The 14,205-nt window shown below is 30.0% G+C and overlaps 1 protein-coding gene across 1 annotated transcript; it reads left to right on the plus strand.

Moving 5' to 3' along the window:
* Nucleotides 1–485: 485 nt before the first annotated feature.
* LOC122271706 (medium-chain acyl-CoA ligase ACSF2, mitochondrial-like) lies at nt 486–13,480 on the plus strand (the record flags this gene model as incomplete). Its single annotated transcript, XM_043053887.2, is given in 5 exon segments — nt 486–593; nt 3,470–3,618; nt 5,774–5,915; nt 9,325–9,435; nt 13,320–13,480. Coding segments are annotated over 5 exon segments (630 nt in total), but the record flags the coding sequence as incomplete, so codon positions are not given.
* Nucleotides 13,481–14,205: the final 725 nt, after the last annotated feature.

Below are 14,205 nucleotides of genomic sequence, written 5' to 3' on the forward strand. Positions count from 1 at the left end.
TTATTTTTGTGCATTGTACATCAATATCAGATCTGCCAGAGACCCAGGGGAACAAACACGCGTGACTCTAATGCTTGTGTCGATTAAATAAATTGTGGCAATCGGAGAGTTACAACCTGCGACATATGTGCAGCACTTTGCTTTCTACGAAAAGTCCTGCAAGGATCTGTGCAACTCACCCTCTGCCATTAAAAAATCTCACCCATTGTTTTTTTCTGCTCGTATACAGCTGAAGAACGACTTTAAATGCTCTAATTATTTACACACCGTCTGCGGTGTAATCCTTTTACCTTCTTTAAAAAACCTGTATCTCTGATACTATCACACTTTTAATTAATTCAACCAGTTTAAAAATGTTTTTACTTTTGTAGTGACATTTAACGCAAAGTTCTCCAAAAAAAACAACTAATTCTTATTTAAAAAACGCGTTAATGCATGTCTTATTTCACTTGTTATTGCGTAATAAAATAAATATTTAATTATAGCGCGCATATGGTTTATCAGAAGGAACTGCTGCTGTGGCATTGACAAGTCTTAATAGTAATCGTGATGAGGTTTTAGGAGGATTTATGGAACCCATTGCTGGTATAGAGGTGAGTCGATATTCAAGATTTTGTTCTTGCTAGAAAATGAATTCTGATTTTGCATCTCTTAATAGTGCCTAGTTATGCCAATAATAAATGTGATAATATTCTGTAGCTTGTTAACTTCATTTAATTCTTAAACCTAAGAAGATAAGATGGCAGTTTCACCGTCAACCTCAAAAGTCTGTAACTGCAGGAAAATATATATACTCTTAACAACTTCCCGTGTTAACATGTTTTATTTTCTAACTCAAGAACAAAACCTAGTAAAATACCAAAAACAAAAAATAAAGAAAATAGCGTTTACACTTTTAAACAACAAAAAAAAAGCTTATGCCTACGCAAAGAAAACAAATCGAGGAAACGATAATTGAAATTTCCAAAAGCGAAATCAAACACGCAAAATTTTAAAAAGATTCAACTAAGCTATGAATCGGGAAACGGTTGACATTGTGTAACTGAATATTCCAACTTAAAATTCGGCTTAGGTTCGAACTTCAAAAATATACCCTCTCTCTCTATTTCTAAATTATTTCAAACCATTTTTATCATTTCATTACTTGACGATAAAGAGAGGCGATTTACTTACCATTGTGATTCAGAAATAATCGCCAAAGAGTTTGACATCATTTTGATGTCTGAGTCCTTGCCTTTCACCGCCATGTTAGGCTAAGCAAATTCCAGTAAAAGTATTAGTATAGGATGAGCGATTCCCTTTTTGTCTGATCCCGTTACTCAAGTATCGTCTGCATTAATTAATTTGTATAATTTGAGGTTAGACCCTCGATTCTTTGCTCGAACCATTAAGGTTGAGTTCTATAATCTAAAATATGATCAGTGCATCAAAAGTTTTTCAGAGTGCTCGCTTTTTTTTTTATCTCACTGTGCCTACATAGTGCCAACTGATACCAATTATTTTTTCTTGTCTTCAAAATTCTTCATTGTGGTGTAATTCAATAACTTAAAACCTATTAATTCAGGTTGTCTATAATCATAGATTCATACCATTTAACTTTCAACAAAATTCTTGGGAAAAATTGTCTAAAATTATCATTCAAAGCTAAGTTTTACTTCTTTGAAAACTGGTCGATGTTGTAAATGATAAGCTCATTCGGCGATTTTGGCGGAGAAGCATAGTGTCATGTGGGGCAGCTGAGATTAGTTTTCTTTTCTAATACATTCATGTTTGGAACCCTATATACAGGCAAAAAAAGAATAATTAAAATCTTCAGGAGAGTCAAGAAGAAATTGGATCCTTTTTCGACAATATTTCACTAGATTAAAAAAATTATTTTCTAATTTCTATTTTTTAATAACTATAAATGAGCAAATTGTTTAATTTTTACGAAATGGAGAAAATATGATTTTTTTTTAATGGTTTTAAAAACGGTGAAAACATTACATATTGAGTGTGTATACATTACAAATAAATTTATTATTTTCGCAATTCATTTATAGTTAGAGATTATACAGATAAATATACAGATTAATTTTGCGGAGCATAAATATATTCTATAATTATTTAAATGGGTTTATATTATTAGCCAGATTAATTGCATGTATATAGATGACAAATAAAAGGCAGTGGAATTTGCGAAATAATTTGAATTTTATACAAATGCTCAATTAATGCTTAGAATGTTATACATAATTCATAAAAAAAAAAAAATTTATTGTACATAAAGGGGAAAAAATAGCAAAATTAGAACTTAATCATTAGTAATAATCATATTATGGAGGGATGAGTGTTTGTTCGAAAAGAAGTTTTATAGTGTGCTCCATATGTATTGCTCGAGTTTTCACATAAAGATTTCCAACTGTCAAGCTTAGCTTTAACTATGTTTTTCCCAAAGGGCTCATTCAGATTTGAAAATTATTCTGTATTTTTTAATTTCTTCATCTATTTCCGTTTTTTAATTTCTTCATCTATTTCCGTTTTTTAATTTCTTCGTCTATTCGGCCTCCGATGGATCTCGCGGGGCCACTAAGGACCCCAGTCCACGAGTCACGGGCTTGTCCAGTGCTCAAGCGGAACTTCTGGAGAGCCCTTGCAGCGACTCGTGGAAGAAGAGGCGGGGAAGCCCAAGAGGGCTTAGCGAACCCACGGTCGGGTCACGAGCCGGACAGGCCCAAACACAGACGACTCCCACGGGGTGCGCGCCGGACTTCAGCCCCCCCCCCTTGGGATTCAGGATCGTCCGACCTTCAGGCCATCTCCCAACCGGTTAGACATATGTTTAAACTATAATTTTGCATATGTTACTGTTTTTTTAATGTAATACCATATACTTGAAACTAAATGTTTCTTAAAATAACAATGAAAAGTAAGTTCTCACTTAGTTAAAAAGGCGATCGCAATTGTAACGATAAAATGTACCATTAAAAAATTTACTTAATACAGCCCAGCATCCGTTTATTTTGAACAAATTAAATTAAGAAGATTAGATCCCCCTGTCTCCTCCCCTTAGACCTAGCGCATACAGCCGAATAATACATATGTTTTTCCGTAAAATGTCATATTGTTTCTCCCTTATAATAAATATTGTCATCCAACTTATACATTCAGGAAATCTATGACCATTGCATAATATAATCGTTAAGTCTTAGCAAATGCACGTAGACATTTTTCATAGAGTATTAGTACGTCGTTTGTGGTATTAAATACAAATAAATAAAAGTAATTTGCGCTTTTGATTGGTAAGAAATTAAAATAACGTCGTATTAAATGAAAATCAGTTTGGGCTTTTCATCTGTGAAATTAAAAAATTTCTTATTCCATATCTGGACTTGTTTTTATCCAACAAATATTCATCAATTTCTCTTCTAAGAAAAAAGTTTGAATGTTGATAAGATTTTTAATAATCTCTTTATTTTTTTCATTTTAGGTGAAGATTATTGATAGTGAAGATCAATTAGTTCCAAGAAATGTAACAGGGGAAATCTGCACAAGAAGTCGTTTGGTGTTCCAGGGTTATTGGGGAGATCAAGAAGCAACAGCAAAAGCAATCGATAAATTTGGCTGGCTTCATACTGGGTAATTGTATATGGATCCTTTTCAAAATGGAGAGGAATTTAAAATAATTTTCTTAAAAAATAAAATGCTTGAAATACCACTTATAAAAATTTCGGCAGCAAATTGAATGTTTCTCGTACATGAAATTTAAAACAGGTGTGCACTTTTTAATTTGGAACATAAAATTAAAAAAAAAAATTAAAACCAGAACTTGAAAATCTGCATTATGGAATATCCTCTGTTGTTAATGTTTATGAAGAAAAATAATTTACCTGAAACCAAAAACATCTCATTTCTAGCTCTTGCGTTATGTTACCAACATGCAGTATTAATTATTTTTTTGCATTATTATTTTTATTATAATAAAAGACAAAATAATTTCTACTTAAAGTAAAATTGCAAGCTTCCTTTAAATCTACTTTCTTACATTCCAAGTAAATACTTAAATAATATTACATACCCTTCAATATAATCATATTTGTAAATCACTAAAATTGATTTTCTTTAATTATATAGTGCCATAAACCTGGTAGTAAATGGTAGATAACAGAGTGGGGGAAAGTAAGAGTGGGAAAGACTGTCAGTACTTGCAGTGCAAAGTATTGAATTTTAGTTATACAGGTATTGATATCCTCCTAAAATTATTTAAATAAAAAAATTATAATGAAAAACTAAATTAAATATGAAATGAACTTCGTCAACTGTTAATAATGTTTCAGTTTGTATTATTAAAATTTAACATTATAAAAATACGTTATATTAAACCCACATTTTCATTATGCTACATTAGGGCATTATTATTGAAGTTATACTTCTTATGCGACTTACAACAAGGTTGCGTTAATCGTTTAACGCTACATTTTTATTGGCCGGGAAATCACGTGGTAGGATCCAGTTTTCCCTCATTCATTTCCATATTGTTTTGGTTCTCACTAGCATAAAAATAATAAAAGTCATAAAAGTATTGTTTTTCTATAAATATTTTTTTAGTTTGTTTTGATACACATATAATTTAATAGGGTAGTATTTTTTATTTTCAAATTTAGTGGATAACAATTGTAAAAAATGAGTGAAAACAATCCCACGGACAATGCGACGGATTTAAGGTTATGTCAAGGTACGTCTCTTGTGAATATCAATTGATTGTTAGGTTTTCTCTTCTGAAATTACATTATGACGCATTCACATACATTATTAATACAAATACATTTTCCAGGGCGAGACGATGAGGCAACCACAAGCACTTCCACTGGTTCAAGAGGTCCACGAGGGAAAAATGCACAATATTACCGTGATTACAGAGCACGGAAGCGAGCGGAGCAGGAAAAAGAGTCGTTGAATAGAACTAGTGATCCTTCTACGACTGCTGATTCTTCTACAATTAACGTCGCAGGTTGCGAAGTTTAACTTCTTCCGCGCGGAGGGACTCCACGCACTATTTTTTTATATAGACAGTTATTGATCATCTAAAATAGTTGGATTTAATTATGATAATTCGAACGAAAACAAAAATATACTGGCTTTCACAGCACAGCAATTGTAAATGAACGACAGATGGACATGTGTGACGTCAGTTCGTGAATAATCACGTGACGCCACGTTTCAGGTGAAAACGAAAGTAAAGTTTTTTCTTTTTTAAAAAAAATAATTAAATGAATAGCACTCTTAGGAAAACAAAGTGTTTTCTGGGATTCTGAATGCATTATCATATGATTTGTTAAAAATATTGACTGTAATTGTCCATTGGAGAATTTTTCTTCCTATGACCATGAACGCGTCACATGTATCTCATTTCGATCACAGATAAAAGAATCAATTTTAGTCACCAACAATGATTAATTTTAAGTTTCAAACGATTTCCGTTTCAAATTTTAAAATCATGAATAGCAGAAAAAGAAAATTATTTCGAAATAATAAATAAAAAATTATCTCAGAAGAAGGATCAAATTATATCATCCTTTCAAAAAAATTAAAAAATACACGTTCCCCTCTGCAATCTTTTCTGAGTATAAATTATTTTTCGGTAGATGAATACAAATGGCTTCAAAATAAAATATCCCAATTCTGAACCTCAAAAGCTTTGTTTGATATCAAAATTTTATATTGCATTTGGTGACATTTCCTTCTTCATAGTAAACAGAATTTTTACATTGAGAATTATTATTTATCATTTTAGTGACATTGGTATTATGAATGACAAAGGATGGATAAATATTGTTGGAAGATTTAAAGATATTGTGATTCGGGGTGGAGAAAATATATGTGTCATAGAAATTGAAAATTTTTTGAGTTGTCACCCTGCTATCTTAGAATCTTATGTGAGTATACCATACCAATAAATTTTTTTTCACGTCTTCCTCAAATTTATCCTTAATTTAATGTTATGGTTTAATATAACATGTTAATTTATTTAAAAAAAATCGATTTTATTCTTTCATCCGAGTGTTTTTCACAAAATTCGATAGTGATTTACAAGGTCTGATTACAGGGTCCTCACTGAGATTGGTATTCAAAAATAGTTTCTTTTAGTAGTCCTCAAGCAGAAAAATAATAGTCCTCATAACATCCTTGGAAACAAATAATAGTAGCCTAAATAGTATCCTCTGATAATAAAGTAGCACATACGGCAGTAAAGATACTATACAGAGTGTTTAAAAAAATTGCCTTTCATATTTTTAATACTTATTACACCTTCCAGTCACATAAATGTGACCACTTGTAAAAAGTCAGAATAATCACCTTTCGCAGAGCGGATCACTTCAAAACGTGTAGGATGAGAGTGAAGGTGTTCACTGGGATATTGAGCTGCACCGAATCCAGTGCCGTGGCCAGCTGCGCTACGTTATGCTGTTGAGAATCCATGGCTCGAACAACCTGACGAAGGTGATCCTTCACATTCACAATCGGGCTTAAGTACCGATTCAGTAAGTACCTTCGAACCACGCAAAGTACACTGCGAGCTGTAATGACGCATTATACAGCTGATAGATGGCTGAAAAGTAATTCGTATGTTGGGGAGACATAGTCTGCGTCTGCAAGGACATATGCGACACTTGAGTTGAGCCTTCCATAAAGATGAGTGCATCCACAGAATGCCACGAAAACATTCTCTAGAACTAGATCGTAATGATTGAACCATTCGGACGATTGTTGCAGAGTATTTGCTTCCAGACGTTTCACGACGTTTACACCGACGTGCATCTGTCCAACGGACCACAAAACATCACTTATCGGAAAAAGCCACCAGTCGCCACTCAGTGGACTGGCATGCAAAATCATCACCAAAGCAGTCAGCATAAGTGCATTAATTAGGCTGCTGCTGCAGAGGCTCATATCCAGCAACGTTCGATGAACCTTCGTCGAGGAAACACAGTTGGTAACCCCTTCGTTCATCTGGGCATAGGCGTAGCGTCAAGGCAGCACGTGGCATTTCAATTATGTTTAATACCTTCAGAATTTTTTAGATAATTTATCAATAATTAAACTAATTATTTCTATGTTTATCACTTTCGTGCAAGTGGTAACTTAAAACATTTAAAAGATTTTTTTTTAAAAATTATTTCGACTATTACTTAAGGATTTCAACATTAGTTTATAATTGAATAAACTTTTATCTAATGTAACTTTCACATTAGATAAAAGTTTATTCAAGATCATTTTTTTTCTTCTTAGTAGTAAACTTTTGATCTAATGATCGGACCTTCATGTTCTGGGATTTAATCTTAATAGTTCAATGGGGTGACATTAAATATGCTAATTAGTTAGGGTAGACGATATATTAAGCTACGAAATCAGACACAAAAACGTATTTTCTCTGAACAAATATACCTTTATTAGGACGGAAATGCAATAAAAGATACTGCAGTTTTTTTTATCTACAATATCTAAATAAGTTACGGATCACAGTGTTGAATGCTATTTATTCTTCATTTATTTAGATAAGATTCTAACAAAATAGAATCTTCAATGTATGAAATTTTTTTTCTCAAATCAGGAAATACTGCTAAAATTTCAAGTAATGAAATGGATTCGCAATTAAAAATAGTTTCTTATTTTGGGTGAAAAGAAAGGTGAATTTTGGAGAATTCTGTTTACATTATTCTTATTAAGTTCAGAAAAATGGCCTTCAATTTATCCGATCGTTATTTACAGTTCGATTGTTTGGTAAATTAGAGCAAAATTCCACAGGGTAATAAATTTTGGCAATACTTTTTATTCAAAAAAATGCCTACTTATTTTCTTTTTGAATCTTGCCTAAATAAATAAAAATAAACAACATTCAGCCCAGTGATTAGTAATTTCATAGTTTCATTAATTGCATTTTTACTGTTGTGTTATGGAAAATTTTTGATGCATATGAAGAAAGTCAGTATCAGTTTGCAAGATTTCTCCGTCTGTAATACAAAGAAATAGTGCTTTTTACGAGAAAAAAAATATGTATTGTTAAACAAGATTCCTTTGTCGGTATTATAGAGAAATTTAATTTTTTACAGAAAAAGACTGAAGTAGTTATAAATTGGACGACATGTTTGCTTACAGAACACGAGCAGCTGGAATAAAACTCCTACTAGACCAAAATTCTTTGTCGAATGTCTGATATACTAATGAATTTATATAAACGTTTGATAATAATAACATATACATATGCATCAACATGCATTTTTTGACTTTGACATGTATTGAAAGAAAAGTTTTAACACACTTATGTCCTTTCGTTCATAGCAACCGTTCTTTAATGCGACTATTGGATTAAATTTTGACAGTTCTATTCCCTCGCTTGTCTATGCAAATTATAGCATTATAAATCTCAGTTGTCAGAGAAAAAATTAGTTTATTAATTTTTTTGTCATCAAATCTTTGTTTTATCATAATTAAGTAATAATCAATACTTAATAGAAATTTAAGGAATGTTTGCAGATTATCACAAGCCAATATATTGTATCCAGTTGATAAGGGCTTCTGTATGGAACATGTTTTACTGAAACATAAATATTTGTAACGATTTCTGTTACAGTTCTATCTTTTTATAAAAATTAACTAACCACAAATCAGTTATTACCACACAACTCTCAATAATTAAAATACACGGTAAAAAAAATAAATAGAAGCTGAATGAAAAATACCGCACTATTGTAGGTGCCTAAGTATTTCTGCCGCAGTAAACATGATAATGGAGGTTAGCCAGTAAGTAGTCCTTTTAAAACATTCTCAAAGTTTTAAAGGCTTAAAATTAAATTAAGTTAAAACTGCTTCGATAATCCTATTAAATAGTGTTTCGGAGCTCTTTCTCTATGTAATTACTGTAAATTCATTGCGATTTCCCCGAAAACGGCTTTTCAAAACAGATTACATAGTCAACAATTGAAGTTTTTTTTTCATAGTTTCAGCTTCCCTCATGGCTATTTTAAATCNTTGAAATCCTTAAGAATCCTTAGAAGAAATCCTTAAAAACATTTTTTCCCCTCATTTCCTCTATACATACAGTAATTATTTAAAATAAGCATTTTTTAAAATAAAATCCAGTTATCCGAATTTTTGATTATCCGAACGGGGTCCGGTCCCAATTGATTCGGATAATAGGAGTTCTACTGTATTTTATTTACTATTTTTTCAAATCATCGGTAAGTTTTGGGACATCAACATGTTTCTTTCGTTATTATTATTATTTGGCATAACAGAAAAAGAAAACTTTTTGATATAAATTATCTATGTTTTAATTATTCAAAGATATGTGGAGTTCCTGATGAACGATTAGGAGAAGAATTATGTTGTTGGATTCATGTTAAACCTGGAATGACCCTGACCGAAGAAGATGTAAGAAAATTCTGTCAAGGAAAGGTATAATAACACATTTTTGATGCGGTAACAAATACTACATATAAATTGATAAGTTTGGTTTATAAATTTGCAACAAACCACCATTATTTCACGAAGTTTGAATCTTATGCTCAGACATCTTTGCGTGGTTCCAATTAAAACGCGCAAAATTCAAATGTTACAATAAATAAATTGACCTCGATTATCTAAAATAGAGACCAAACCTACTTTAGATAATCCGAATATTTGAATTAAAAAATGTAATGTGGCGTTTTTACTAAATTAAATAAAGAATTAATGTAAGTCTTGCTCTTAAACAAGTGACAATTTATTATTTAAACAATTTAAGAAATAACATAACTATATTAAACTAATTTCTATTCTAAAAGCACGTAAGAATTAATATTAAAATGATAAGTTGAATTAATTGTATATTCCAATTCTAAAATAGTTATGTAAATGCTAAATTAGTTTAATATAGTTATGTTATTTCTTAAATTGCTTAAACAAGAAAATGTTACTTGTTTAAAAGCAAGACTTATATTAATTCTTTATTTAATTTAGTAAAAACGCCACAGTAACATTGTTATTATGAATACTAGTGCTATGTACGGTTTGAATTTCAATATGGCTATTTAATTAATGTCCCTTTTGCAAATAGGTGTAAAGATATTTAGTTTTATAATTCACGTGCAATTTGGTCGCAAATAACGGTAAACACTTTTGTTTTTATTAAAAAAAAAACTATTTGTACAAAGCAGCAACTAATTCCAAATCATTATCTGAGTTTATTGATTTTTGAAGTAGTTTTCAGTGATTTCTGTCTGTTAGCAGTTTTTTTTCCAGATTCAATTTACCATTATATATTTTTCTTGCACGCAGATAACTAGCTTCCATTAGAAAAAACGGATAACCATATGGCCTTATTAAACTATAATAATAATGGAAAGACAGGAAGAATGACTAAAATTCCAATTTTCAGATTTCTTACATCAAAGCAGCCAACTTCAATAACCAACAAAGCGTTTATTTTTTACTCATATAAAATGATGAATAAATGTCGAAAAAAAAACACTTCGTCAAAATGTTTTGTGAATAAAATTCACACTTAAAGTTTCTGCTAACACAACGCATTTGGCAGTTTATCAACATAAATGTTTTTATTAAAAAATGTGGCTAGAAACTTCTTTCAGCTTTCAACATAGTCAGATGTTTGTTTCAATTTTCATAAAAAATGCATATTTTTTTTTTAAATATATATTTTAAATAAATACCAAATTTGAAACAATATCACAATGCTTAGCAATAATCATAGTTACGAAAAAATTGCTTGGTCTTAAACTTCTTTCAAACAATAACTAAGGAAACAATATGCTAAGTACAAATAGAAAGTTTGAACATCCATTCCTGAACTATCAGTAAATATCATCATCAGTACAGAGACAAATAATGAATAACTAGGAAAAAATAAAAATTTTACCTTTTTATTCCGAGCCTTGCAATGGTTTATATTGTTCTGAAACAAATGCCTGTCTTTTAAACTTTCACTTTTCATCCAAAAAATATTAACAATCTGCAACAAAAAACGTCATGCCCATAGGAGAAGCCAATTCAAGAGATATTAACGAAAGTTAAAACTGTAACAATGGAATTTTGTGTTTTCAATATCACATTTCGGGAAAGTTATGATTGTTTACAAACCACTCTAAGAAAATCTACCCTTTTTAATACTACATTAAACCAGGGCTAAAGATAATAGAAGGGCTAGTTCACTTCTTTGGGGAAACTCTCGCAGCGCCAAACTTCCGATTTTCGCCTGTGACGTCACGGTGGAACAAAGCTTGAGCTTTTACTTCAAGAACGAAGCGTTCGGTCTAACTAGCTTTAACTAATATTGGAGCATTCCTTTTTTGATATATTTCAGGACATTCTTTGTTTTCTGTAATGATTTTTCGCAGTTTTGTGAAGTGAATTACAAAAATTTAAAATTATTTATGAAATACCAGTTTGTGCGATTGCAACTTACAAAAATTTAAAATTATTTATGAAATGCCAGTTTGTGCGATTGCAACTTACAAAAATTCTGACAGAAACACAAAAGGAAAAAATATAATTTTCCACGTGTTCTCTAAAGTAAATGAACTACTAAATTTTTATTTAAAAACAATTCTAGCCATGAAATTTACGATTACATATTTTTCTATTGGCTATTTTTTGCAGAGTTAACAGTTAAATAATTAGTGGTGTCAACAGCCAGTTGTGATTTTTAACTTTTATGCAATTTTTTTATAGTAAAAAATACATTTATTTTTTTATTAGTGGTACGCAGAGTTTCGAAAAATTTAGAAATTATTTCTTATAACTTATGACTTTGGGTACACAAAAGTCATAAGTTGGGAAACACTGATCTAGTGCTTTCTTATCTAAGGGAGGACTAATTGTTCTGTCAGCAGCAAGGATGGAAATGTGTCAGGAATTTGAGAACATTTTTCAAAGTGTGCATGGGACAGAAAATCAAAAGTGTCATCAAAGAATTTATAAGTGAATTAGAGGGACGATATCCCGCAGTGAATAAAACAGCAATACGATTATTTTGCATTTCAGAACTTTTATAAGAATTCGCCATCTAAATTGAAACCAAACAGCTACTTCAAAAAAAAAAAAAAAAAAAAAAAAAAAAAAAAAAAAAAAAANAAAAAAAAAGACAGACGAAAAAATTAAAATGAATAAGTCAAAGAAAATGAAAACTTAAATGAAAAGTATATATAATTAATAGCTAAAATTTTCATAACGTAGTTTTTAATATAGTTATTCTAAATATTTTTTTTAATTATAATATAATTATTTCTAAAATATAATTATACTATTTTAAATTTAAATATCTATAAACAATTGTAAAATTTCTAATATTTTTATGAAGCTATATAATTATTTTGTTAGAATAATTAGCGTTTAAGGTTGTTGTTTCCTAATGATTAAGTATAAACAAATTGCCATTAACAGCATATTTTAAAATCAAGATTCTAAATTTAACCTAACTTTACAAATTATTGTTATCGAACAATAAGCAGCTAAAAAAGTGTCGATATATGCATTAAATTTTTTTTTAATAATAAAAGTTAAAACTGAAAATTTTAAAATAAAGTATTTATAGCGTCATGTACGACAACTAGTAAAATAATTTTATTAGTTTAAAATGGTATTTAATTGAATGGTATTTAATATTTTTTCCAAGAAAATTTTTTAAAACTATGTTTCTGAAAGGAAATATGTAAATTGCATAAAGTTTGAAAGCTAATATCAAGAAAAAGTCGAACTTATTTTTACAGAGAGAATGATATAAAGTTTTCATAATATCTTAGTTTGCGATCTCCGAGATTTGTGCGCAGCGTGACGTCATGAGGAGGGAAATCGTAGCTTCAGCTCTAAGAGCAGAATGAACTAGCCCTACTATTCTCTTTAGCCCTGACATTAAACACCACTACTCTACACCCTTTTACACTCTACAAAGATTACCATTCTTACTTTGAATAAAAATGAAGATAGTAAAATAAAAATAATTTAGGGTGACTATTCTTTCTTTTAAAGAATTTTGTTCACAACAGAATACTTAAATACAGTACTCCATTTAGTTTTCCCCTTTCAATGAGATTGAGAGCACAGCTCATGCTTTCAGTATATATTTTGAAAGATTATGAGTTATGATGAGTTTTCTTTTTCCCCTTTATAATAATCAGAAACACTCTAATAAGAAAATTTTGCACTTCTCATTACATACTGGAAGAAACTGGTTTGCCATGAAGTAAAACACTTAAATTACATGATAAAATATTTCTGGTCAAACACTCATACTGTTAATTTTTACCATAATTGTATTCTAATTAGCCTTTCTTTTTTCTTTCCAGATAAGCTACTACAAAATTCCTCGTTATATTTTGTTTGTTGATGAATTTCCAAAAACAAAAACCGGAAAAGCCCAGAAACATGAAATGGCTAAAATATCAATAGAAAAATTAGGTTTGTGATGTAAATTGCCTGTATTGGAATGAATAGGTTTTATATATAAGGTTTGTGCGTATTTTTTATATGTAAGATATCCAAGAAAGATATCATACTTTCTGATCTAAAAGTAGATTTTTTAAATCAATTAAAATTTTGAAAGTTGACTTATACACCAGTAACACAATTGGACAAAGATAATTTTTTTCCTTCTAAAATCTGATAATAAAAAAAAGAGCATAATCTATTTAACATAAATACAAAAAAAAATTATTATTACACTCCAGTGATAGTTAAATTTTTAAAACCAAATGAAAGCATGAAGTATTTATCAGTATTAGAAACTAGGAAAGCAAAAATTAACTCCCATTCAGAGTATTTAAAATTATTTTATGCATAAATTAAATGTATACTAGAATTGGGGCAAAAAAAATCTTTGAGCTATTTTTTTAAATTATTAAAAAATATTTCCGCTTGCCTATATCTTACATCTTTAGAAAACAGAACTTAGTTAGAAATTTGTTTTTAGCTAATGTGAGAACAAATACATACAAAATCTAAAACTTATTTTAAAATAGAGGGTCGACTTACGCACCGGAAAATACGGTATATACTATTTCCGTAGATGTGAAGACAAATGCATGAATAGATACAGCTTAAGTGATTCTGCAGATCTTAATTTTAACTTCCTTAGGCTAGTTTTCCAGAATTCATTTCAACTTTAAAATATAAACTTACTTAGATACAGGGTTCTGTTCTTAAAATATGTTTATGGGGTCTCTTGAAGAGGAT

Source organism: Parasteatoda tepidariorum, unplaced genomic scaffold, assembly GCF_043381705.1.
Source record: "Parasteatoda tepidariorum isolate YZ-2023 unplaced genomic scaffold, CAS_Ptep_4.0 HiC_scaffold_657, whole genome shotgun sequence".
NCBI classification, from domain to species: domain Eukaryota; kingdom Metazoa; phylum Arthropoda; class Arachnida; order Araneae; family Theridiidae; genus Parasteatoda; species Parasteatoda tepidariorum.